Raw genomic sequence first — 26,849 nt, 5'->3', positions numbered from 1 at the left:
TGTGAGGGTGTCTATATCCGAGTCCGTGCCTCCACTAGAGTCCCCATTTATTATTATTGGTTTTTTTTAAAGGTTTTATTTATTTGTTTGGGAGAAAGTGAGTGAGAGAGAGAGAGAGAGAGAGAGAAGTTGCACACGTGCATGAACAGGGGGAAGGAAGGGGCAGAGAGAGACGCAGATTCTCTGCTGAGCAGGGAGCCCAACGTGTGACTTGACCCCAGGACCCCGGGATCATGACCCGAACCAAAGGCAGATGCTTAATGACTGAGCCACCCAGGTACCCCAAGTGCCCATTTATTTTTGTGAACACTTAAGTCCACATCATAACCTCTTGCCCCATTATATCTGACCGTAGGCTGTATTTCACCAGTAGTGACCACTCTGAAGTCCTTATAAGTTTAGTAGGTGTTCCTCTCCTATATGTGAGTTCAGCCCAGAAGGCTACCATTGCCAGAATGTTTACCATGAGCTGGGTTTGAAATCTCACCAAAGGGGCACAGATGTTAAAAGACTTAATTTAATGACAGTCCAAGTTTAAGGTCAGAAAATGGGGCATGGATGATGGACTAGTTAACATGTGTCATGGTCAGCACTCTAAAACAACAGAGTATTGATGGCGAAGTTACTAACAAAAGCCCTTGTCTGAGCTCAGGCCAAGGGAGCATTAATAATAGTCCTAGCCTTACCGGTGAAAAGACAACACCACCAGAGGGGAATTGACAGTGGACAAATTAACAGGGACATGGTTCAAAGTCAGATAAGAGGGGCATTGATGGTAGAAGAGTGAGTACACAGGGTTCAATAACAGACCAGAAGGTCACTGATGGTGGGATAAAGAGACCCAGGTTTGAGGTCAAGGTAGGCGGGGCCGGGATTTTTAATTAGTTTGCAATTAATCAACAGTTCAAACAGAACAGTTTGAGTATTGAGGCTGCGAGATATTGATGTTAGAACAGTTGGCAAATGCTTGAACTCCGACTAGAGAAACATTCAGGGTGTAATGCTTAACAGAAGCCCTGTTTTAGGGTCAGACCAGAGAGATAGGGATGAGAACAATTGAATACATCTATGGGTTTGAGTTTAGTCCAAAGGGGAATAGATTCTAAAATATTTAGCAGCAGCCTGGGTGGGTCAGTCGTTAAGTGTCTGCCTTTGGCTTGGGTCGTGATCCTGGGGTGCTGGGATCGAGCCCCACATCGGGCTCCATGCTCAGCGGTGGGGGGCCTGCTTCTCCCTCTCCCTCTGCCTGCAGCTCCCCTTGCTTGTGCTCTCCTGCTCTCTGTCAAATGAATAAATAAAATCTTTTTAAAAATTTTTCAAAAGTAAAATATTTAGCAGAGGCTGGGGTTGGAGTTCAGGTTCAAAGGGCACTGGTGTTGGAAGAGAACTGTACAAGCTCAGTGACAGACCTGCAGGGCATTGGTAACACAGTACTTACCAGAGGATCAGGTTTGAGGTCTAACCAGAGGGGAGTTGAGGGTGGTAAATTGAACGAAGGACTGAGTTCAGGGCGAGGCCTGGAATGGAGGGATTTAGGCATCATTAAATAGCTGTGTTGGACAATTTTAGACTAGTAGATATTTGAATATGGAAGAGTAAATGAGTCCTGGTTAAGAATCAGACCGACAACAGAATAAGGACAGTGGGAGAGCTTTGATTAGGGACCAGGATGACATTGAAGGTAGAATGACAATAAAAGAGATCCTGGCATGAGGCACCTGGGTGGCTCAGTGGGTTAAGCCTCTGCCTTTGGCTCAGGTCATGATCTCAGGGTCCTGGGATTGAGCCCCACATCGGGGTCTCTGCTCAGCGGGGAGCCTGCTTCCCCCTCTCTCTCTGTCTACTTGTGATCTCTCTGTCAAATAAATAAATAAAATCTTTAAAAGGAGAGAGAGAGAGAGAGAGATATCCTGGCTTGAGAACATACGAGAAGGACATTGATGTCGTAGTGGTTAGCAACGGACAAGGTCTGAGGTCAGACCAGTGGACCATTGTGGCTTAAGGGTTAAAATGGCCTGCGTTCTAAGTCAGTTGAGCAAGGACTGCAGGTTAAATAGTTAAAAGGAAGTGCAGGGGCCACCAGTGTGGTGTTTTTGGATGAAGAGTTAACAGAGGTCTGGGTTTGAGATCGGAGGGGTCTTTTGGGTAGAATATGAAAGGAAGGCTCAGGTCAAGGTCATGCTAGAGGAGCAGTGATGGTAGGATATTTAACAGAGACCCTTGTTTCGAAGGTAGACCAAAAAGGGCACTGATGGTAGAATCGTTAAGAGAGAAGGTGACACCAGAGAGGTGGGACCTTGGAATAGTTTGAAACCAGATTGGGCGGCCTTGATGTTAAGGGTTGATGACGATGGAACAGTTTATATATAGAGGTCTGTGTTTGAGGTCAGGGCAGATGGGCACCAGTAATGGAACAGCTACTAAAAGCTCTGGGGTTTAGTTGGTTGAGAAGCCTGTCCTGTTGGATTATTTGAGAGACACCCATGTGAGAATTTATATATTTTTTAATTTTTTTTTAAAGATTTTATTTATTGGGCGCCTGGGTGGCTCAGTGGGTTAAACTTCTGCCTTTGGCTCAGGTCGTGATTTTGGGGTCTTGGGATCGAGTCCCGCATCAGGCTCTCTACTCAACGGGGAGCCTGCTTCCTCCTCTCTCTGCCTGCCTCTCTGCCTACTTGTGATCTCTCCCTGTCAAATAAATAAATAAATAAATTCTTTTAAAAAAAGATTTTATTTATTTATTTGCCAGAGAGAGATCACAAGTAGGCAGAGAGTCAGGCAGAGAGAGAGGGATGCAGGCTCCCCGCTGAGCAGAGAGCCCAACGCGAGGCTCCTCCCAGAACTTCGGGGTCACGACCTGAGCTGAAGGCAGAGACTTCAACGCACTGAGCCACCCAGGCACCCCCCATGTGAGAATTTAAATCACAGGAGGTCTTGGGGCACCTGAATGGCCTAGTGGGCTCAGTCAGTACCGCATGCAACTCTTGATCTCAGGGTTCTAAGTTCGAGTCCCATGTTGGGTATAAAGATAACGTTAAAAAAAATAAAATCTTTGGACACCTGGGGGCCTCAGTTGGTTAAGTATCTCCGTTTGCCTGAGGTCATGATCCCACATCAGGCTCTTTGCTCAGTGGGGAGCCTGCCTCTCCCTGTGCCTGCCACTCCCCCTGCTTGTGTGCGCTCGCTTGCTCTCTCTCTGAAAAATAAGTAAAATCTTTAAAAAAATAAAAAATAAATCTTTTTTAAAAAGGAGGTCTTGATGGAGTAAAAGCTAACAGAGTCTGGATTTTTTAAAAAGATTTTAATTTTTATTTGTCGGAGTGGGGAGCGGTAGGCAGAGGGAGAAGCAGAATCCCCCACTGAGCAGGGAGCCCGATGTGGGACTTGATCCTGGGACCGTGAGATCATGACCTGAGCTGAAGGCAGACTCTTAACCCACTGAGCCACGCAGGGATCCCCAGAGTCTGGATCTGAGGTCAGACCAGAGGTGCCTTGATGGTTCTAGAGTTCCAAAAGGCCCAGTTAGAGCAAAAAGCCAGTGACGGTGGGTATTAATTAGAGGCCCAGATTCAGTTGGACCAAAGAGTAGTCAGCAGAATTTCCATTCCAAATAAGACCAGAGGGGTATTGATGTTGGAATAGTTGAAAAAAGCTCAGGTTCAATGTCAGAGAAGAAGAGAAGTGATAATGGAATAGTTAACAGACACATGATTTCTGAGGTCTGCCTAGAGGGGAACTGATGATACAAGTGTTACCAGTGTCCTAGGTTCAATGTCAGATCGAAGGAGCAATTATAGGAAAATAGTAAATAGAGGCCAGGGTTCGAGGTAAGATCATAGGGGTATAGAGTGGTACAGTTTCTTGAAGTCAAGTGAGAGGAGCAGTGAGTGTGGGAAAGCCCATGGAGGGTCAGGTTTCAGACCTGAGGTGCAGTGATATTCAGTTAACTGAAGCCTGGATTCAAGGACAAAGAGTTATTGATGGTGGAATTATAAATAGAGTCTCAGAGTTTAGACCTCTGTAGCACTGATGGGGGAAGAGTTAAAAAGACTCAAGTTCAAAGGAAAACCAGGGATGCTTGGGTGACTGAGTTGATTAAGCATCTGCCTTTGGCTCAGGTCGTGATCCCAGGGTCCTAGGATTGAGCCCTCTCTGGGCTCTCTGCTCAGCGGGGAGCCTGCTTCTCCCCCTGCTTGTGCTCTCTCTGACAAAAAAATAAATAAAATCTTAAAAAAAAACCCTAAAAAACAGAGGCCCAGGACCGATGGTGGTAAAGTTATAAGCGTCTGCATTTGGAGTCCTACCAGAGAGGAACTGGTGAAGGAAACATTAAGAGATGCCCAGATTTGAGGTTAGACAAGAGACAGTGACAGTAGACCAGTTAGTCACAGAGGACTGGCCTGACGTTTGGACCACACAGGCATCAGTGGTAAAATAACTGGGGCACCTAGGTGGTTCAGTTGGTTAAGCATCTGCCTTCGGTTCAGGTCATGATCCCAGGGTCCTGGGATCAAGCCTCGCATCAGGCTCCTTGTTCAGCTGGGAGTCTGCTTCTCCTTCTCTCTGTCCCCTCTGCATGCCCTGCTTCTACGTGCTCTGTCAAATGAATAAATAAAATCTTTAAAATAAATAGACAAATAATGGCAAAATAATTAGTGGAGGCCCAGATTCAACGTCAGGACTGAGGGTCCTCATGGTTGGAATGCTTGCTGAAGCAAAGGGGCACTGATCACAAATGAACAGAATCTGAAATTCAAGGTCAGATCAGAAGACAAGAGCTGGTGGGACATTATACAGAGGCCCTGGTTTGAGATTTGGCCAGTGGGACACTGATGAGGTAGTAATTAACAGGGGCTCTGCTTCAAGCTCAGACTAGCAAGGCTATCATGAAATAAACACATGGGTTCAAAGTCAAAGACTAGAATGGCATTGATGGTGGAATGGTTAAGAGTTCCAGATCTGATGTCACACTGGGGGCACAGTGATGATGAACAAGTTAACAGAGGCCTAAATTTGACAAATAAGATGATTTTTTTAAATTGTTTGCTCATTACTTATTTCCTTGTAGGTTGTAAGTCAAGAAAAGGTATCACAAAAATGATTTTAAAGTAGAATGTCAGGGGTGCCTGGGTGGCTCAGGTGGTTAAGCGTTTGCCTTCGGCTCGGGTCATGATCCCAGTGTCCTGGGATCGAGTCCCACATCGAGCTCCCTGCTCACTGGGGAGCCTGTTTCTCTCTCTCCCTCAGCCTGCTGCTCTGCCTACTTGTGCTCTCTCTGTGTCCAAAAAAAAAAAAAAAGTAGAATGTCAGGATGAGGTGCCTGGGTGGCTCAGTCGGTTAAGCGAATGCTTTCGGCTCAGGTCATGATCTCAGGGTCCTGGGACCAAGCTCCGCATCAGACTCCCTGCTGAGTGGGGAGCCTGCTTCTCCCTCTCCCTCTGCTGCTCTGCCTGCTTATGCTCTCTTGCTCTGTCAAATAAATAAATACAATCTTAAAAAATAAATAAGTAAATAAAGTGGAACGTCAGTCATATGTGACTTCTGATCTCAGGGTCATGAGTTCAAGCCCTACGTTGGCCACAGGGTTTACTTTAAGAATAAAAATAAAATAAAATAAAGCAGAATGTCAACTCTGCCACCTCAAAACTTCACGGGAAAGAAACCCCCCAAATCATGTATAACAATATCCGTGATTAGCCATCTTGAATTCCGATTCAATAAACAACATGAAGAATGTGAAGAAAGTAAGAAGGTGCTTGGGCGCCTGGGTGGCTCAGTTGGTTAAGCAACTGCCTTCGGCTCAGGTCATGATCTTGGAGTCCTGGGATCGAGTCCTGCATCGGGCTCCCAACTCCATGGGGAGTCTGCTTCTCCCTCTGACCTCAGCTCTGATGCTCTCGCTCTCACTCTCTCCCTCTCAAATAAATAGATCTTAAAAAAAAAAAAGGTGCTAGAGAAAAATGAGGTTCCCCCAAGTGATCTTGGCCTCCACTGACCTTGGTTGAAATGGAGTGGCTTTTTGGTGTTGCACAGTGTGCAGAAAGAGTTAACACAGCAGGCCTGAACTTCTCTCCTGGGAAAAGCCTGCTTCAAGGATGGCCCTTGGCTGGCACCTGGAAACTTAAGTGTCTTTCAACAGGGTTCATCACCACTCTCTAAATGATGAGTGGCTCACTGTGCCTCAACTGTTCATATGCACACTCTGGTTTATGCTGAACACCTGCTTTCCTTCCAGGACAGTCTGGAGTTGGGTATGTGCCAGGCAGGGACCCCCCCTGTGTGACCACCCCCCAGAAGCAACCCTGGGCACTCAACCTCTAAGAATGAGCTTCTCTGGTTGTCAGGTGGCGTGACAGGGGGGAATTAAGCACATCCTGTGAGTCCACTGGGAGAGGACCCTTGCAAGCTCATGCCTGGTCTGCCCTGGAGTTCGCCCCGGGGCACCATTTCCCTTTGCCAATTGTGTTCTGTGTCTTTTTACGGGAAGAAATAAAAGGTGTGTATGCAACCATAGGCTGGAACCAAGAGTTCTCCCAGCAGATCTTGAGTCTGGGTGGTCTGGGGGACCTCGGACGCCTACAGACGCATGAACTGTGTCATGAACGTTCAGCTCACTGATGTCCCTACCTCCTCACCATTCACCATAAGGTCAAGGTGGAAGCACCGTGTAGAAATGCTTCCGCCTGCAAGTCAACCACACTGTTATTAACGCTGGCTTCAACAAACCAGGGATTTCTTCCCCTCCAACAAGACTGCTAGTGTTAGTTTGGTAGCTTGATAACGTTGGGTGGGGTTGGAGTGCCTGTGGCTCTGTGGACAGACACTGAGGTCTCAAGACTGTAGGCCCCAGCTCCTACTGATGCATCTGGATATGGCAGCCTATGCAGCTGGAGGGAAGGGAGCAGCTGGAGCACCTCCTTGGCATTTTTGGCAACTTTGACATTTCCTGGTGACTGAGGTCATTGACAAGGGCTTTTGGTTCTCTTGCCCCCTGTTAATATCCTAAGCTTTCTCTCCTCACTTGGGGGTCCCCTCAAACATGAACATCACTTTACAGACTTTGAGCTGTTCTGGGCCTTGAATTTGGGTCCTGGGTGGGCATGGAAGGAGCTACGGGTGGTCTGGGGTTCCTCTGGGGATGGAGAGAGAATCCCCATTCCCTCCCCCCATCAGCAAGAACCACCAGCTCAGGCTTAGGGTCCATGGTTGCTTCTGCATGGGTTTTGTACTCCACATCCTCAACTCATCTGGTCTCTGTTTGTGGGGAAGAGCCTTGGGGAGGGGGAAGGGGAGCTGGAAGGCCTCAGCCCTCCTGAGGAGCCAGCAGAGCCCTGCAGACTAACAGCATGAAATTCTCGTGGTAGAAGCCAATATTCCCCACCTCAGCTCCCACTTCCCCCACTTGCGTCCCCATCACTGCTCACCTCAACTCCTGTGGGGCCTTGTGACTGGTCCTCCTGCTTCTGCCCCTGTACCCCGCTCCCAAGTCTGTTCTTTTCACAGTACCTGGAGGGGTCCTCTTCCAACCAAATGGGATCGCATCCCTCCTCCGCTCATTCGGGTGACTCACCTCTCACTCAGAAAAAACCCAAGTCCTCACTGTGGCCACAGAGCTCTCCAGGATCAGGCCTGTCTGACCTCATCTCCTACCATACTCTGGTCCAGCCACACCTGCCTCTTCAGTGAGCCCTCTGGCACACTCTGGCCTCAGTGCCTTTGCACTCACTGCCTTTCCTCTCTCCCCAACCCCGCAGCTCTCTCTCACTTCATTCAGGTCTTTGTTTCAATTTCACTACCAGGAATGTCGTTGTCTCTCATCACAGCACCAAAAATAGTACAATCTTCTGCTCCTATGCCCTTATGTCCTGCCCTCCCAGCACAGGCCATGATATAGTTTTGCCTACCAACCACCTGCCATTGAACACGAGCCCCACGAAGGCAGGCACTTCTGTCCGTTGAGGTCACGGCTCTACCGCCCCTCAGTGCCTAGAACGGTTCTGCTGCCCAGCAGGTGCTCAATCATGTCTGTCCAATGCCAGACTGAGCCAAACACTTACAGGGGGGCCCGTGATGGGGAGGCATTCAATGACCAGTTGCTAAGTGAGGAAATTGATGCCTGAAGGTGCAAGCAAGGGAGCGAACCCTGTGCCAGCTCGGGTGCTAGAGCCACCCCCACCACCCCCCACCCCAGCGGACCTGGGAGCCAGCCACAGGCACAACCACAGGAACTTTATTTACAAACACAAGGCTGGAGTGGGAGATGGGTGGGCAGGCGACCCGGCAGGACCTACTTCTGCTCCCGCCTCCAGACGATGACCATGCCACTGGCGTCACTGGAAGCCAGCAGACTCTCATCACAGTTGAAGCTCACGTCCAGCACGGGGGCGCTGTGGCCCTGAAGCTTGTTGACGGCAGCCTTGGCGGCCCGCTCCACATCGAAGAAGTGCACACACATGTCCTCGCTGCCGGTCACTGCCCAGGGTAGGGGGAGGAGGGGGGGGCGTTGGGAGGTGGTGGCAGAGACAGCAGGGTGCCCTGGGAGGGACAGTCCCTGGACCTGGGTCACCTGGCTGTTTTAGTCCCGTGTCCAGAGTGTGAGGTCTCTGAGCTGTTGGGGGTTGGGGGGAGGTAGACTGTGTCTCACATTGTGAATTTCCTGGACTCTTGGGGGTCTTTGTTCAAAGCGGGAGGCTGCTGGGGTGAGAGCTCTCGAGGCCCATAAAGTCCGGGCACCAGAGGGCCGGGGTGTCCATCCCTGCCCTGCCCCAAGCCACCCAGACACCCCGAACTCTGCGGGACTCACCCACACAGGCCCCCTGGCGGAAGGACATGAGGGGGCAGAAGATGCTGCGCACAGGGTGCGAGCTCTGCTCAATGGGGAAGCTTCTCTTCAGCTGCAGCGTCCCCTCGTTGTCCACCACCCTGAGGGAAGGATGGCAGTGGGTCAGGGCGTCGCCTCAGCGCTGGCCGGCACTGAACGGGGGAGTGAGGGGGTGGGGGGGCAACGGTTTGTGTCCCCACCCCCATGCCTGAGCTCTTTCCAAGGCTCACGAGGTCTAGTTTTGAGGCGACTGCGTAAACCTATCAAGCAGGGCTGGCACGTGCGTTCGTGAGGGTCTGGAAGCTACCTGGCAGTGGAAATGGGGAGCCTAGGCAGCACGGTTCGCTGGTTTCTCTTTCTTAAAGACCTTGGTGGTTAAGATGGGCACAAGGAGGGGACAGGGCCGACCAAACTGGACCACCCCCCATGCCACGGGAAATGAAGGGGCCATTCGAAAGAATGGATGAGACAAAGGCACTGCAGGGGGCCTGAGAGCTGTTCCAGAAGCATCCTCTGATGAGGAGTGCAAGATGTGGGAGAGGATGGAAGAGGAGCCTGCTTCCATGAAAAGACCCTCCCTTCGAAATGTGGGGAATGGGGGCGTACGCCTCGGATGACAAGGGGAGAACAAAACAGGAAGGGGCACACAGAGTCATTGGCCAAGGTGGCAGAAGAGGAAGGAGGGAAGGGAGAAGATGGGGGGGAAGAGCCCTGCATTTGGGAGTATGCCTAAATTAAGAATTACACATACGACTATGTGTGTGTGTGAATTTTTTTTTTTTAAAAAAGCAGAAAAACGAAAGAGTACAAAAGGAAACATCTTGCCGGGCGGTGCCTTTCAGGCCTGGCTGGACATTGCTGGGGGAGCTTTTCAGTACACCAACGCACCCAGTCCCACCGCAGGGCTTCTGAAATCACCGGCCTGGAGTGGGGCCTGGCCATGATTCTGTGAAGCCCTCCGGGTCATTCTGGCCTGCAGCCCAGGCTGAGAACTGCGTTTGAGTAACATGTCATAGGTGAGCGGGGATAGTAAATTCCTCCACTCAAAAACACCAAAAAGGAAAAAGAGAAAAAAAAAAAGGGAAGGACGGAGGGAGGGAAAGAGGAAGGAAGAAAGGAAGGACGAACAGGCCACTGCTCTGAGAGGGCCCTAGTCTATTTTATGCCTCAGGTGGCTCATCTGTGAAATGGGCACAATCACAGGCCCCTCCTCACAGCACTGTTCTGAGGATTAAGTGGAGCACTAGGAATGAGGCGCTCCCCCAGGGCCTGGCGGCAGCCCTCGCTCCACCAGCACCAGTTACTTCTGCCACCACTCCTCCCACTGACAGCCGGCATAATCGTCAGGAGACCTGATTTCCCTGCTCACTCAAATTAACCTGATGGAGGAGACAGGCTCTCAGGCCCTAGCCACGCCAGTCTGATGGCAGCGGCAGGCCCCGCCTCTCCTGGAGACCTGGAAGGGGAGGACCCACCTGTAGAGCAGCAGCTTGTTGAGGCAAGCGTTGATGAGCAGCGAGGGGTCCCGGGCCTCGCGGCTGACCCAGGAGCGCGCGGAGATGCTGGTCACGGGGCTCCCCTCATGCACCACCAGACGCTTGGCTTTGGTCAGCTTCCCTGGAACGACAGAGGAAGAGGGGACACAAGTAAGAGGCTGTGTGCTGGGACGGTGGCAGCCCGAATACCCTAGATGCAGGCCTGGGGCTGGCCTACCTGTGGCCATGTCGAAGAGGAAGGAGAAAACACTGCCACGGTCATCGCCTGCCCAGAGCAGCCGGCCAGGGGCATCAAAGGACAGAGCGAGGACCCGGCCTGTCAGCTTGCTGGAGCCCCCCTTCACTTTCTTGCCCGTGGAGATGTTCATGACGTGCACGTTGTGCTTGGCATTCCCCACCTGTTGGGGAGACCAAACACACCACACACTGCTCTCAGCCCGCCCCTCCTTGGGTCTGACCACGACAGAGCAGCTGTCGATGGAACTGGCTGGTTCCTACTTGAATCTAACCCTGGGGCGGCTGCAGCGGCAAGACTGGGAGGTGACCGAGGTCTGTGATCCTTCAGAACCAGAGCCAGCCCCCTCTTGCCATCTAACCAGGATGGGCAGCTGCCCCTTAGCATGCCCCCCAACCCTGTGACTGGCAAACCACAGGGCCATCCCAGGCTGGTAAGGACAGCCAGTCTGCTTCCTGACTGGTCCTCGCCAGAGACTTGACCACACTGGGGCCAGAGCTGCAGCCGAAGGAACCCCAGAACGCAACAGGCTCACTCAGCCAGTCCCCTCTCTGCCACTCGGGGCCTGGCCAGATTTTCACTTCTTTTCCCCACCCTCTGACTCTCAGTCCTGGGGTCAGACCGCAGTGGAGTTGTGCCACTGGGAGGAGCCCAGTCTTCCGACTAGCCATCCTGCCCCCCAACCAGTGGCCCCCGTGGCTGGAGAACAGCAGCCCTGCTGTTGATGGGACCAGAGGAGTACCAGAGCTGGGACTCTGGCTCCTGACCAGTCCCCCCCTGGAGTCTGTCACAGCAAGCCAACCCAATGTCAAGCACAGTGGCCCGGTTCTGACCTATTTCTCTCTGAGTCTGACCGCATGGACGACTGTGATGAGGAACTGGAGGGGACCCTCCCCCCACCCATACTGACTCCCCGGGACGGCTCTCCAGGCCCGGCAGCCCCACCCTCGATGAGCAGCACCCTGAAGCCTGACCACTGTGAGGTTGTTGTTGACCGGCTGGAAGGTGCAGCAGAGCAGTTCGGCGCTGTCGGGGTCAGGAATCTCCCGGATGCAGCGGCCGTCCTCAGAGGCCCAGATGCGCATGGTAGCGTCGAGCGAGGTGGACACGAGGATGTCGTTGGAGAGGGACCAGGCGAAGTCGGAGACACCGCGGGTGTGGCCCCGCAGCACTCGGAGCACTGTGGGCGGGGCGGGCACCAGCTGGCACAGGGAGATGCTGCCATCCAGGGAGCAGCAGGCCAGGCGGTGCCGGTCGTCATTGGCAAAGCGCACCCTTGGGACTGCAAATGCCAAGAAGCCGCTGGTGGGACACAGCACACTCGCCAGGCGCTTTCATTTATAAAAGGCTCTGCTGTGCGCACTGGGGGCTGGAACCCACTGAGCCAAGCACGGGGGCTTCTGCAAAAGGCTTTCCTTGGCTGAGAACGGGAGTGGGAACCCTAGAAGGCCCTCTGCCAAAAGCTCCCTACACTTTAGCCAGTGTTTTATAGTTACCAACATCTCGGCGGTTTGCAAAGCCTGCACTGCCCATTGTGAGGGGATTTCTCTGTAGCCAAGGCTCTAAACTCTTTCAAGCAACTCATGACCCCGGAAGCCTTCTGCAAAGTCCTCTTTTGAGCTGCCGGACCCTTTTACGATAGCCCAAGTACTTGAGATCTTGTGGGCCGCTTTACTTTGCAGAGGGCTTGTGGGCTTGGGGAGAGGTTTAGGGATGGCAACTCCTCCTTCGGAGGTGGGCCGGAGACTCTGAGTTGCAGAAGGGGATGCAATGAGTAGCTGTCCCAGTTCGGGAAAATGAGTGGTGAGGGGACCCGCTACCTGCTGGCTTACCTGCCTCATCCACGTGTTGGTCGAAAACATGGTACATGCCCGCAAAGGCGTAGTTCTCACTCAGCGATGTGTCCCCAGCCATGGCACGACTTGCTTCTGCTGCTGATGTGGGTACCACACTGCCAGGGGGCCTGGGCCCCAACAGGAGTTGGGGGGGTAACATGAAGTAGGTGCTAGCATTCAGGCCCTATGGTCCCTCTCCCCCTTACAGACCCCAGCTCATAACTGTCCCTTGCATACCTGTCCTCATAGACGGCACGGTTCATCTGTGCCTGCAGCTGGTAGGAGCCTCGGCTGACGGAACGGCGGTGCCCACGGGCCCCTAGGGCCCGAGGATCATCCTCAAAATCCTGCAAATGGAAGGTCAGGGTGGGCACATCTTGAAGATGGTCCTCAAGAATGTGTGAGGTCTGGAGTCTTCAAAATATACCCAGAACCAGATCCCTTCTCACCCTACCCACCACCATGACCATGGCCTGTACTACCGGGGTGGCCTCGGCACTAGCTCCCCACTGAGTGGATACTCAATAAATATTCTGAGGAAAGAATGGACACTTTCCCCCTGAAAACCACTCAGAGCCAGCTCTTGCTTCATTCCAGCCTCAGCTCAACTGTCACCTCCTCGGAGAGGACTTTCCTGATCATCCCCATCAGAAATAGCTCCCCTCTGTTCCCCACAGGAGTCTCATTTTACCCCCAAGCCTGCTTTACTTTTTCATCTTAGTAAGCCATGTTAATTATTGATTTATCTGGCTTCACATGTCTCTTGACCCATTTACCTTGTTTATTGCCTATTTATCAATGTGTTCATCTTGTCTGTTGTCCATTTATTGAGTTATCACATTATTATCTTTTTTAAAAAAGGTTTTATTTATTTATTTGTCAGAAAGAAAGAGCACACAAGCAGGCAGAGGTGGAGAGAGAAGCAGGCTCCCCACCGAGCAAGAAGCCTGATGCGGGACTCGATCCCAGGACCCTGGGGTCATGACCTGAGCTGAAGGCAGCAGCTTAACCAACTGAGCCACCCAGGCGTCCCACGTTATTATCTCTTTCTGCCCTTTGCTTCTCCTAAGAGCCTGGCACGGTGCCTTGCACAGAGCAGGTGCCCGACAAGTGTGCTGAGTGAATGCATATAGACACGGGTGGTGTGCATGGCAGGCAGTGTGGGGAGGAGCTCACCTCCATGCGGTCTAGGGTAGTTCGGCTGCTGCGAACGATGCTGTTGCTGTAGGCACGGGCACTGCCTGGCTCGGAGAGGGGCCCGTATCGCTGGCCCAGCAGCTGCCCACGCAGCCTCAGGTACTGCCGACGCAGCGCTGGGGGGTGCCCAGCCTTGGCATTCTCCCGCAGCAGCTGGCTGCGCCGTCGGATGTACTGTGTCCGAAACTGTGGAAACGTTGGTGTGCGGTACGCGTTGTACCTATGATGGCAGGAGGCAGGACGGGCAGCAGGCACAGGATAGAGGGAATCAATCAGCCCAGGGGACAGGGAAAGTGAGTGAGGTGTGTGGCAGCGAGGGGTCAGGAGGACAAGTGATCAGCAGTGGTGATGGGGGTCCCTCTGGTGCTGTGATGAGAGTGGATCTACAGTAATAAAAGGCATGGTGATGAGGTCACTGTGCTGACAATGGAGGCCGTCTGCAGCTTTGCTGGAGTTGGTATGGGGTGACTGAGTCAGTGTAGACAATAGCAGGCGTCAGGGTGACATGGTGATGGGGGGGTCAGTGTGGGCAATGGTGGAAGTCAGGATGGGATGGCGATGGGGTCAGATTGGGGAAGTGATGATGGTAAGAGAAGGCTGCGGGAGGGGAGGGCAATGGTGGGGAATAGGATGTCACCAGCCTGAGCTCCATCATCCCCTTCCAAAGGCTCTGACAGCACAGCCTCTTTGCGCATGCCCAGATCTGGCTGCGTTTTCCCCGCATGCTCTTTTCGACCCTCTTGCCAGCCCTACACGCCCCCACACCCTGCTACTGCGCATGCTCACCTCCGGCATGCCCACGCAACCGCATAAAACCAGTTCTCCGCCCAGCCTCACTTATCGCCATTGCGCATGCACCACAGTAACTTCCGCTCCCATGGGCTTCGACCCCACGCCTCACCTCGCGTCTACTGCTAAGACCTGCTGCCACACCGCGGCCATTCCCCGGCCTCCTCTTCTGGCGTGTCCGCCCGCGGGAGCCTGCAGGACAAGGGCCTGGAATGTCAAAGTTTCAAGTGAAGGGATTTAATTCCGCCCCTTCTGTCAGACGATCTTTGCCGTAGACACCAAGTCCCTCGACGCCGGGACGTCGCGAAATACCACCCGGCAGCTAGCATGGTCATCACCCCAGCCCTGCCCTGCTTTGCCCTTCCCGGGCAGTTCCCGGAAGACTCACAACAGCGATTCAGATCTGATCCCGCCCCTCCCCGGTCACCATAGCGACGCCCCTCCTCCCGTCTAGCAATCCTTCTTGGCATTCCCCATCCCCCGCCGCCCTCCGCCTTCCCTTCTCAGGTTCAAGAGCAGAGCCGGGGATCAGAGACCACCTCCGGGGCTGCCTCCGGCTCTTGAGGCCCCCGGGGCGGCCCTGAGACCAGTGTCGCCCTTTCCTTCTCTCGGCTCCCTCTCTCAGGCTCCAGCAAGATGGCCGCCTACTGCCAGGAAGAGCTGCCAAGCCCAGAGCGAATGGATAGGAATCTTTCCCAGGGCGTGGGAGAACCACGCAAGCGCGCTTTGGGACAGTAGCTTCCGGTACTGGATGGAGGCTCCACCCCTTAAGTTCTACCCACCCCACCCCCGATTCCTAATGGCATTTTTTGTATACACAGGAATAATGTCCAGGGGTCAGAGAGACGGTCGAGTATGCGAATCACTCCCCCCAAATTAGAAATACGACTTTCTTTTGAAACCGTGGAATAAACTTAGCACAATCTTGGCTAAGCAAGATTTGAAGCATGGGAGAGACCCCCATCACCACTGCTGATCACTTGTTATACCATCAAAAATAATCACACATGCAGAGGCTTCTAGGCTGTTCTCCAGTTCTTAAAGTGATTGACGAGCATCCAGACAACCCTGGGATGAGAGTAGTCTGTTCTGTGGTGGGGGTGTGTGTGGGGTGGAGTTGGATGGTCCCAGGAATCTTGGTCTGGGCCTGAGTCTCCAAAGGCAGAAAGCATTTAAGTAGGCACAACAGGCTTTGGATCCCAAGAGGTTATCTGAACCATCCTTCTTTCAACTCTAACAGGAAGTTGCAACTCTTAACTGCTTATCTTTTTTTTTAAGTAACCTACATCCAACATGGGGCTCAAACTTACTTCCCTGAGATCAGCAGTTGCATGATCTACCAAGTGAGCCAGCCAGGTGCCCCTCTATTCATCTTAATGTGGTCAGGATTAAAAGAACTTAAAAAATTGAAATACAAATCTAGTAGCTTCCTATTGGATCTTAACATCCACTAACTACCACAATTCTCAAAACTTTTATTTTTCACACTACTTTTTATAACATACAATAATCTGAACAGTTTTTTAAAATCTTATTTGTCAGAGAGCGAGAGGGCGTGCACATACACAGGCAGGAGGAGCTGTAGGCGGAGGGAGGAGCAAGCTCCCTGCTAAGCAAGGAGCAGGATGTGGGACCCTATCCCAGGACCCTGGGATCATGACCTGCGCCAAACGAAGACGCTTAACTGACTGAGCTACCCAGGTGTCCCTAATCTGAACAGTTTTAAAGCCACTTGAAATGAGGAGACACAGAGAGCCTGGGTGGCTCAGTGGATTAAACCCTCTGCCTTGGGCTCAGGTCATGATCCCAGGGTCCTGGGATGGAGCCCCGAATCAGGCTCTCTGCTCAGCGGGGAGCCTGCTTTCTTTCCTCTCTCTCTGCCTGCCTCTCTGCCTACTTGTGATCTCTGTCTGTCAAATAAATAAATAAAATCTTAAAAAAAAAAAAAAGAAGAAGAAATGAGGAGACACATCCAAAACACGAATTGCACTTTGTGTGTTCTAACAAAAATAGACCACACTGTTTTGGATCAACAGAGCACCTCCCTTGTCCATGTAACTAAGCTGTGGGTGTCTTTTAAAAATTTTTTTAAAAGGTTGTATTTATTAATTTGACAGAGAGAGAGAGTGAGCATGCACAAGCAGGGGGAGCAGCAGGTATAGGAAGAGGAAGAAGCAGGCTCCCTGCTGAACAGAGAGCCTGATCCCAGGGTTCAATCCCAGAATCATGACTCCAGCTGAAAGCAGACATTTAACAGTGAAGGTGCCCCTATGTGTGTCTTTTTAAATACCTTCTATTTGATGGTTGCTAAAGAATAAACTGTTTCACTGCACAAACGTATAACCACTAACATTTATTGGCTAATATGCTGGACACATGGTGATCTACATGTATTAATCCATTTAATACTAATAACTGAATGTTCTGGGTCTCCTTACTATCTCCATTTTACAAATGAGGAAAGCTGAAGCCCAGGGAGTTCAAGGGTGACATTTTATTGAACTGGTCTCCTATTTGAGACCAGCATCGGGTTTATTTTCAAGTATTTTTCTTTCCATAAAGGATGCTATGACCAACCTCTTTCCCATTCACACCTTAACCCTCCCTGGATGGGGCCCCGCCCCTTCATACCACCACTCAGCTTCCAAAGAAACATGGTGGGGAAAAAAGTACAGGAAAGTCAGGGATGCCAACGACACGTACTCTCTGAACTGCTGGAATTGGTTTTTTGTTGTTGTTGTTTTTACAATATTCTGTATGTTAAAATTTCAAAAATTATTTTTAAAATTTCACTCCTAACATGCTATAAGATACTAGATAAAAACCTAATGATAGGGTTGAGGTAAGTAGGAATGAAATAATGCATAGTAAGTAAGTAAGTGTTCACAACACCTGTTGTGTGAACGTTTGCTGTTTTTCTGAGAAGTTCTACAGCACTTTTCAGAAGGCAGTATAACTTGGCCACTGCTGTAGGCTCTGCCAAATAGGAGCTGTGATCTTGGGAAAATCACTTAATCCCTTTGTAGCTCAGTCTCCTCATCTGAAAAAAAATGGCCTCATAGGGTTATACGGAGGACTAAATGAGTTAATACTTGTAAAGCTTAGAGGGCATCTGGAGAAGAGAAAATACCCACTAAAGGTTGACTGCTTGAGTGCCTGGGTGGCTCAGTCGTTAAGCAGCTGCCTTTGGCTCAGGTCAGGATCCCAGAGTCCTGGCATCGAGCCCCGAATCAGGCTCACTGCTCCGAGGGAGACCTGTTTTCTCTCTCCCACTCCCCCTGCTTGTGTTCCCTCTTTCACTGTCTCTCTGTCAAAAAAAGAAATAAAATCTTAAAAAAAATAAAGGTTGACTACCATCAGTTGTTTTAAGAACTTTTCCCAATACAGCTGCATCTGCCAGAGGTTGTTCTGGTGCAGAAATAATGTGAATTAACAACCACAGCCACCTCTTACATTTGTTGTGTTTTGCGTTTTTAAAAAGATTTTATTTATTTATTTGACAGGGAGAGAGAGATCACAAGTAGGCAGAGAGGCAGGCAGAGAGAGAGGGGGAAGCAAAGCAGAGAGCCCGATGTGGGGCTTGATCCCAGGACCCTGAGACCATGACCTGAGCCGAAGGCAGAGGCTTAACCCACTGAGCCACCCAGGGGCCCCATATTTTGCATTTTTCTCTAAAATATTTACACACTCTCACTGGGTTAAACAAGGGGTTTTGAACAAGTTGGTTTTTGAACAAGGGGTTTTGACAGAAGGCACCTTTCAGTTTGCTGGGAGCTTGGCCAGAACGTGGCAGAATTTATTGGCAAGAATGGCAGGCAGGTCAGTGGGTAGGGAAAGGAGGGTCTCAGGTCTGGGGTTATGAAGTCATCAGAGGCAGCTTGGGGAGGCTGGGAGTGACCTTGGTTGTAATCATGACATCTAGAGAAAAAAGCTGAAGCCCATGAAGTCCTACTCTAACAGGACCTGGGGCTGTTTTATTGTCAGATTGATAATTAAGGGTCCTAGACAGAAGAACAAACAGATTCAGACAGAAAAGACTGGAAGCCAGAGCTGTTTGAAGATAACACATCACAATAGGGACTTGAGTGGTGGGAGAAACAGCCAGGGGCTATGTCTTTCCTGGACTCTTCCTTCCTTCCTGTGCTTCCTGCCCATTCAACCCCTACCCCTGGCCCCTAGTTTAGAAATGCAAAGGCAAGCACTGGATCACACTGGCTGCAATCACTTTTCATTACTAAGGCTGACACCAAACATGAAGTTGAGCCCCATCCTCTGGGACAAAGGGCAGTGCAATTTGAGAGAAAGCCTGGGTGGCTTGGGGTGACAAGGGTATGCTGAGAATCAAGACCCAAGAGCAAAATGGGAGACATAGAGCTGAGGTGTAACTGGAGTCTAGAGTTCTTTTTTTTTTTTTTTACATTTATTTATTTATTTTTAAAGAGTTTATTTATTTATTTATTTATTTGCCAGAGAGAGAGAGAGACAGAGAGAGAAAGAGACAGAGAGAGACAGAGCACAGCAGGGGAAGCACCAGGTGGAGGGAGAAACGGGCTCCCTGGTGAGCAGGGAGCCCGACATGGGACCCGATCCCAGGACTCTGGGATGGTGTGACCTGAGCCAAAGGCAGACACTTAACCAACTGAGCTCCCCAGGTGACCCTGGAGTGTAGGGTTCTTATTCACTTATCTCACCTTCAAAGTTTCTTCCTAAACGGGACAAGTGGGGGTTGGGACATAAGGTCATAACTTAAATTTTACCATTTCCTGACAAAAAACATTTGCCTCTGAAGCCAAAGTTCTCCTCATGGCCAAAGTTCTTAATGGTAATAACTCTCCATGGCCTGAGTCAGAAACAAGATTCCTGCGGTTGGGAGAAGCCTCACAGACCACTTGAACAGCCCCCTCGGGCTGAAACGGAGAGCTAGCCTGCCAAGCAGCACCTACTTGTCAAGCTCCTACTCGGTGTCAGGCACTGGGAAAACAGTAGTACTTGAACCCACTCTCACGGAGCTGCCACTGTAACTGGACAGATAAACAAGAAGGTCATATAAGAAACTGATACTCAGGGCGCCTGGGTGGCTCAGTCATTAAGCTTCTGCCTTCGACTTGAGTCATGATCCCAGGGTCCCGAGATTGAGAGCCCCGCATCGGGCTCCCTGCTTGGTGGGAAACCCGTTTCTCCCTCTCCTACTCGCCCTGCTTGTATCCCCTCTATTGGTGTCTCTCTGTTAAATAAATAAATAAAATCTTAAAAAAAAAGAAATTGGTACTATTGTTAAAATAGAAGTTTGGTTAGTGTTGCTGAGCTGTGGGGGAAGGAAGGAGGGATGAGAAAGACATTTTGGCTGGAAACTGAATGAAAAGGAGCCAGGCACACAGAGCTCTGGACGCTGAGTGTGTGGACAAGGCCAATGAGGCTCGTCAGTGACTGACTCAGAGACGGGAACGTCACTTCACGGGGCTAGAACTGGGGTCAGTCTGCTCTTAAGATCTCAATTCTATTTACTCGGGGAAGGATTTGGCCAGATGGTGGGCCTGGGAAAGACTGGACCCTGAGTTTGGTACCTCACTCTCTAGCAATATAGATAAATGGGCACAGCCCTTGATTCTTTACATTTGTTTTCTCCTAATACACTAACTACATCTCATTGCTTTTTGAATATTTTTAAGATTTTACACACACACACACACAGAGAGAGAGAGAGAGAGATATCACAAGCTGGCACACAGGCAGGCAGAGGGGGAGGGGAAACAGGCTCCCCGCCGAGCAGAGAGCCCAATGCAGGGCTCAATCCCAGGACCTTGAGATCATGACCTGAGCTGAAGGCAGAAGCTTAACCCACTGAGCCACCCAGGTGCCCCTGCTCTTTGAATATTAAGGCGCCCTTGCTTTCCTGAGCTCAGCCTTGCCTGGTCTCGGTGACAGCCTGAATTTGCCAGGCTCTTACTACTTCCATCTTCTGTAACTGTCACAAACCACCCTAGTGAGAGGTACGTGTGCCATTTAGCCCCGCTGTGATGAGGAAAGTGAACTGTGGAGGAGTTTACCGCCCGTCACGGAAGCAGAAGATACTAGAACCAGCATTTGGACTCAGGCAAGAAGTCAAACTGGACTCATTTTCTTATCCTGGGCCCCAGAAATTAGAAACCACCAGCCCCTGGTGTTGACAACAGTGCTCCATTCCCTCTCCTCTCTATACAACCCCGGGCCCGAGTCTCAGATTGGTTTTCCCTCCTGTCTCTTTTGCCCTCCTGCACTGGCAGGTCCCTCTTGAAACTCACAATGGCTCCCGGCTGCTGTGAGGAGCGGCTCTCAGGCCTCCTCTCCATCTTCGCCCCCTTGTTGCTCTTACTCAATCGCGTTTGGTTCCAGCCACACTGGCTTTCTCGCACATCCTTTGAAAACTGCACAGACTGTTCCTGGGCTCCGGAACGCTCTCTCCCGTGCATTCTCGGTGAACACTTCCATTCATCCTACAGTAATGTTACTAAGAACAAGTGCTCTGTGCCAGGGACTGTCCTAAGCACTTTATGGACATGGAAAACCTTTCATCCTAGTCCAGCCACCCCATGAAATTGGTACTATTAGGCCATGTCAGAGATGGGGAAATGGAAGGAAGAGCCGACATGACCTGCCCAAAGCCAGTCAGTTGGCGCCAGGGCTGAATGTGGACCCAGGCCACTTGGCTTTGGGAATCCTTGCTTTTTTTTTAAGATTTAATCTATTTATTTGACAGAGAGAGACACTGAGAGAGGGAACACAAGCAGGGGGAGTGGGAGAGGGAAAAGCGGACTCCCCTCTGAGCAGGGAGCCTGAAGCGGGGCTTGATCCCAGGACCCCGGGATCGTAACCTGAGCCAAAGGCAGATGCATAACAACTGAGCCACCCAGGGGCCTCTCTAATGTGGATTTGTAACAAGTATTTCTCTCATCCTGCTCCCCTCATTCGACCCGTCAGCATTCAGTTCCACCTTCAGAATGTATCCAGAACGCAACCTCTCCTCTTCGTGTTCACTGCCACCACCGCCATCACTGGCCTCGACTACTGCCGTAGCCTCACTGCTTCCACCCCCATCCCTCCCTGTCTGTTCTCACAGCGGCCAGAGAGTCCTGCTCCAACCCAAGTCAGCCCTCCGCCCTCCTCTGCTCACATGCCTGTCCTGCCTCCATCTCTGAGAGAGAAGACTGAGTCCTTCCTGTGGCCAGTGTGGCCTTAGAGGACCAGGCCCCTGTCACTTCTCCAACCTCACCTCTTGCCACTGGCTCCCTCACTCACCCTGCTCCTGCCACCCTGTACAAGCTCCCACCTCCGGGCCTTTGCACTTGCTTGCTTCTCCTTCCGCCTCTAACTCTCTCCCAGATGTCAAGGCAAGGCTAGGCTGACGGATTTGGTCAGCAAGGAAACGTGCCCTCACTCGATCGAGAGGTTACTTAGACAGTGAACACAGGACCAGCCACGGATGCAGCCCGTGTCCCACGTGCTGGGGAACACCGAAATGGAAGGGGCCAGATTACCGCAGCACAGATGGCGGGACACCCCGTTGCCGAGGAGCAAGTGCCATGCTAGGCAGGGGAGGAAAAGGACAGAAGGCCTCATACCTGCCCAGATCCATGCATCATGGGAAACCGCCTCATGACAGCCTCTTTTGTAGACAAGGGGTGAGAAATGGCTTCACAGTAGTTCCTCAAGCTGCTTGTGCTCCGTGTCCTGAGGCTCACAGGGCATTCTGCCAGTACTTAGATCAGCCTGCCTAAGTGGCCTACGTGAAGACGTGCAAGGCAGCCTGAGTGCCATGGCGGAACCCTTCCTCAGCCCCAGATAACCTCCTTGCTTGCTCTCCCCTGCCAGTGCTATCTTCACGTCTCTGCTGAAAGGCTGTCTCCTGAGTAGCCTCCCCTGACCAGCTTGTATAAAATAGTGGATCCCATCGCTCTCCACACCCCCGGGTTTAATTCTTGCTACTCCCTAACATTATGTTACACACTGATTTATTACTTTACTGTCTTTAAACCCCAGTATGACATGATTCCTGAGGGAAAGAAATGTTGTATCCATTGCTGTTCCTACAGTTATCTGTCACACATAACAAATGCTAATATTTGGGACGCCTGAATGGCTCAGTCGGTTGAGCATCTAACTTCGGCTCAGGTCATGGTCTCGGGGTCCTGGGACAGAGCCCTGCCTCTGGGTCCCTGCTCAGTGGGGAGTGTGCTTGTCCCTCTCCCTCTGCCCCTTACCGCCACTCCTGCTCATGTTCTCTCAAATAGGTAAAATCTTAAAATAAAAACAAAACAAAACAAAACAAAACAATGCTAACATTTATGGACCACATGCAATTACCATTGTTCTAGGTGCTTCCCATGTCTTAACTCATTTAAGGGGCTACCTTCATTACCCCCCTTTTATAGGCCAGAGGTCCTGGGTACAGAGGTTCGAAGCAGGAACTCCAGTGCCAGGCAAAGGGATAGTCCTTTTGCCTGGAAAAGCCAGAGGGGTTCTGAGATCTGTGACTGGGGCAGGGAAGCAGGATGCGGTTCTGGGGCCAGTATCTGGAAAATAATGTCGGATGCCAAGAAAGAGAAGCTAGTATTTATAGAACAAGCACCCCTGCTTGTACTCTGTCAATTTTTTTAAAAAGATTTATTTTATTCATGAGAGAGAGACAGACAGAGACAGGGAGACAACAAGCAGGGGGAGAGGCAGAGGGAGAGGGAGAAGCAGACTCCCTGCTGAGCTGGCTCCATCCTAGGACCTGGAGATCATGATCTGAGCTGAAGGCAGACGCTTAACCATCTGAGCCACCCAGGCACCCCTAGTAAATAAAGTCTTAGAAAAAGAAAAAGAGGGGCACCTGGGTGGTTCAGTGGGTTAAGCCTCTGCCTTTGGCTCAGGTCATGATCTCGGGGTCCTGGGATCAAGCCCAGCATCCGGCTCTCTGCTCAGTGGGGAGCCTGCTTTCCCCTCTCTCTGCCTGCCTCTTTGCCTACTTGTGATCTCTGTCAAATAATTAAATAAAATCTTTTTTAAAAAAGATACAATAAAGTGGGAAACACCAGGGCACTTTGCCCATTTCATTCATCAAGCCATTCTTCCACTTACATAGAAAAATGGGTGGACTGGACTCCAGTGAGGAAAAATGTACCTGCTACTATAGATTACAGTCATAAAGGTTAAAATAGAGACTGCGAATCTTGTGTTCAACTACTAAGAACTAGAAAAAGCGAAGAAAAATTCCAAAGATGAGTTTTACTTAAAGGAAGCTTAAAATGGAGTTAAAACATTTGACTCAACATTGTACAAGGAACATTTATACAGAATGTCATGGTCTGTTTTTGACAATTTAGAAACTTTTAACTTTCCTTGTGCCTTCTCTGTATGTTAAGACCACCCACCCATTAGGATCTGGAGCAGCTTGCCATAACTGCTTTATAGCGGTATATTGCATGCATTTGCACATGAAGGAAAAGAAAGATTATGAGAGCTCTGGCTCAGTTGGAAGAGCATGTGACCATTCTGGGGTTTTGAGTTTGAGCCCCGCAATGGGTGTAGAGGTTACTTAAAAAAATAAGATTATGAAAAGCACCATGTCAAGTCTTGTACCCAATTTGGAAAAAACTGTTTCTAGTTCCTCAGATCTTTATGCACTGTGAATCCTAAAGGATCATGGCCTTTATGTTAGCCTGGGCAGGGGGAGAGGTGGGGGACGGTGGAAGCAGCAGCTGGGCAGGGACAGATTTTGTCCTGAGCAGTCGTGGAACACTGGCTACTGACCATTATCCAATATGCCTTCTTACTCAAGTATTCACAGCGGCTTTTAAAAAGCTTTTTTGTTTCTTAGACCCTCAGATCCAGGAGTGTGTGGGACAAGGGTGTGGGTGTTCACTTGGTAATTTGCCATGTCCTACAAATGCCCATCTGATGGGCACTTTTATTCCCATTTTATACACATTGAACCTGAGGCAGAGAAAGCTGAAGCAGGACTTCAGGGTTTTCAGGCCACATGGGGGTGGGAGGGGTTAGGGCCTTGGATTTATTCTTGAAATGGGCGAGGTGGGGTGTCTAGAAGAAACATTTGGGTCAACGTTTTTGGTGTAGGCAAGATCCAGGGCTTGAAAATATAAGTATCTGCAGACCAGGGATCTGGTCTTCATATGCCCTGGGACAGAGGTACTCAAGGAACCTCTGCATTGGAGTTTCTGGTCTCCATGGGTTCTTGACAAGCACGCACACTAGGGAAATTCTGGTAAAACTGAAGCAGGGACTAATAAACATCTTAAGGGGACTTTGAATCTCATATCTGGAAATTTTATCAGCAATTGCAGTGAGAAAAACCAGGAGTTCTCTAAGCCTTTTTCTTTAGAGCAAATTATCAGCCAGAGACTGGGCCTTCCCGGGCTGGATTTTAAGAGATCTTCTATTTAAGTAAGCTCTATGCCCAATGTGGGGCTTGAACTCACAACCCCGAAAATCAAGGATCACATGCCCTACCAACTGAGCCAGCCAGGCACCTCTACAAGGTCTTTCTAACATCAGGCATCAGGATAGCAGAGCAGGTATAGGAAGGTGTAGTCTTTACTGATGTCACTTAGGGGATCACTTTGTTGCAGGAACTCTTGCAGCGGACTATGGAATCTCAAGCCACACCAAGGGTGAGAACGTTTCACTTCCCAACAGCAGGGAGCCGGTGCCCCCCACCATGGCCTACTTACTCGATGGTAACGGTGCTCCTCCTGCGAGCCCCCACTGCCTTTGCTCCCCAAAGGCCCTGCACAGAACATCCTCAGACCAAGTACCCAATACCTAACCAGTGGTGGTAGCCACAATGCCCCTTTTCCTGGCTCAGGTGGGTCTGTCAGGAGGTATGAAAAGTTCCCTAGACTCCACCCACCTGCCAAACAAAGCAGATTCATGACTGCTTAGGTAGAAGGGTCCTTGGAACCTGTCCCAACTAGCTGGGGCCAGGAGGGAGGCTTCTAATATGGGACTCTTCCAATACAGGAACCTGTAATTTCAGTCAGTTCAGAGCTAGAAAACCACAACAGACTGGGACTCCTGGGTGGCTCAGTTGGTTAAGCATCTGCCTTTGGCTCAGGTCATGACCCTGGGGTCCTAGGATTGAGCCCTGCACAGCAGGGAGCCTGCTTCTCCCTCTGCCTTCCACTCCCCTGCTTATGCTTGCTCTGGCAAATAAAAATCTTTTAAAAAATCAAACAACAAAGCAAAACAAAGAAACACCGAAACTGGGTGGCTCATCAATTTCTGTTCTGGAGGCTAAAGTCTAGCACGGTGCCAGCATGTTTGAACTCTGTTGAGTGCTTTCCCAGACTACTAGCTTCTTGTATCCTCACGTGGCTGAGAACAGAAGGGGGAAGCTTTCCTGTGACTCAGGGTACTATTATACATTACCTAGTTACCTATCTTCATCACCCCTGCTCCCCAAGAACCTCACCTCCGTACACCATCATACTGGGGTTTCAGTATAGGACTTTTGAGGGAACATACTGAGTTTATTAACACATACCCTACGAATGAGGGAATAAGGCAGTTAAAGATGTCCCAGAACTGGCTATCTGGTGGTATATGACTTTTGCATCAATCAGGTAGAAGCCATGGACACCACCATTAAATTCCAAAAGGAGGGATAAAGCCAACAGGACCCCAGTGCAGCTGAGAGAACCAGGACCAAAGGGAGTAGCAGGAGGACTGAGGAACTAAGACCCACTACAGGTGCAAAAGCAGGCCCAACTATTGCCACCTTACCACCAAAGACCCTCACACCGCCAGACTGAATGAATCCCTGTAGGAAGTTTGGTAATTGTTCTCAATGGCTGTACATGCCTACTCACTGTACTTAAACCCTCAAGAAGAAATGTGAAATGCCCATGAGGCTGAGGCACACAGGTTAAGTGTCCTACACAAGATCAAATAGCTGGGGAGCAGCAGAGGCTCTGTTTCTTTCAATCCTGGATCTGAATCCAGAGTCTGAGCTCTTAGAACCTTATTTTCAAGTCAGGATTCTTCCGTGTTCCTCAAAGGGGAATTTAGCACACTTCCTCCACTTCCCAACATTTCAGAGTCAAAAGAAACTGAAAATGCTGTTTATGACAGGATCGAACTCCCACCAGATGTTAAATTCTCAGAACAATCCTTTGAGGAGGGTACCCACTGATGCTCCAAGAAGCTAGGGAGACTCAAACCCAAGCTGACAATGATCAAAACAATGGTGACAAAAATAATGGGACCAAAAGGCTATCTCAGGAAACCCAATTCCAGCAGAGTATTTATTTCCTCTGTAACCCCCAGCACCCCAACACTTCATGTATACCCAAACGCAACCAAACTTTGGGCTGGAGAGGTCTACTCTTACGGCAATTGCTGCCCACCCCCCGACTAAACTCTTTCCTAAAAGCATCCCTTCTTGATCTTCCATTTTTAGTTTGAAAACAGGTCAGCAAGGGAAAAAAAACACGTACCAG

At 50.5% G+C, this 26,849-nt stretch overlaps 1 protein-coding gene across 3 annotated transcripts; it reads right to left on the bottom strand.

Annotated features, from left to right (window-relative positions):
• Positions 1 to 8,208: 8,208 nt before the first annotated feature.
• Positions 8,209 to 15,088, bottom strand: WDR13 (WD repeat domain 13). 3 transcript variants are annotated; one of them, XM_032843061.1, is made up of 10 exons: positions 14,873 to 15,088; positions 14,486 to 14,565; positions 13,564 to 13,804; positions 12,625 to 12,734; positions 12,385 to 12,515; positions 11,527 to 11,834; positions 10,535 to 10,715; positions 10,297 to 10,438; positions 8,804 to 8,922; positions 8,209 to 8,472 (listed from the first exon to the last, which is right to left on the bottom strand). In XM_032843061.1, exons 2-10 carry the CDS (start codon positions 14,524 to 14,526, stop codon positions 8,288 to 8,290), a joined length of 1,458 nt encoding a protein of 485 aa, XP_032698952.1. In that variant the 5' UTR covers positions 14,527 to 14,565; positions 14,873 to 15,088; the 3' UTR covers positions 8,209 to 8,287. The 3 variants fall into 3 exon arrangements, with proteins under 3 accessions (XP_032698952.1, XP_032698950.1, XP_032698951.1); XM_032843059.1 differs by having other exon boundaries at positions 14,913 to 15,088; XM_032843060.1 differs by lacking the exon at positions 14,873 to 15,088 and having other exon boundaries at positions 14,486 to 14,837.
• Between the last annotated feature and the right edge of the window lie 11,761 nt (positions 15,089 to 26,849).

The sequence above is a fragment of the Lontra canadensis genome, unplaced genomic scaffold (genome assembly GCF_010015895.1).
Source record: "Lontra canadensis isolate GAN:19392208 unplaced genomic scaffold, GSC_riverotter_1.0 scaffold134, whole genome shotgun sequence".
NCBI lineage: Eukaryota > Metazoa > Chordata > Mammalia > Carnivora > Mustelidae > Lontra > Lontra canadensis.
Note: the sequence above shows the minus strand (reverse complement) of the source record. Positions and strands in the feature narration are given on the sequence as shown.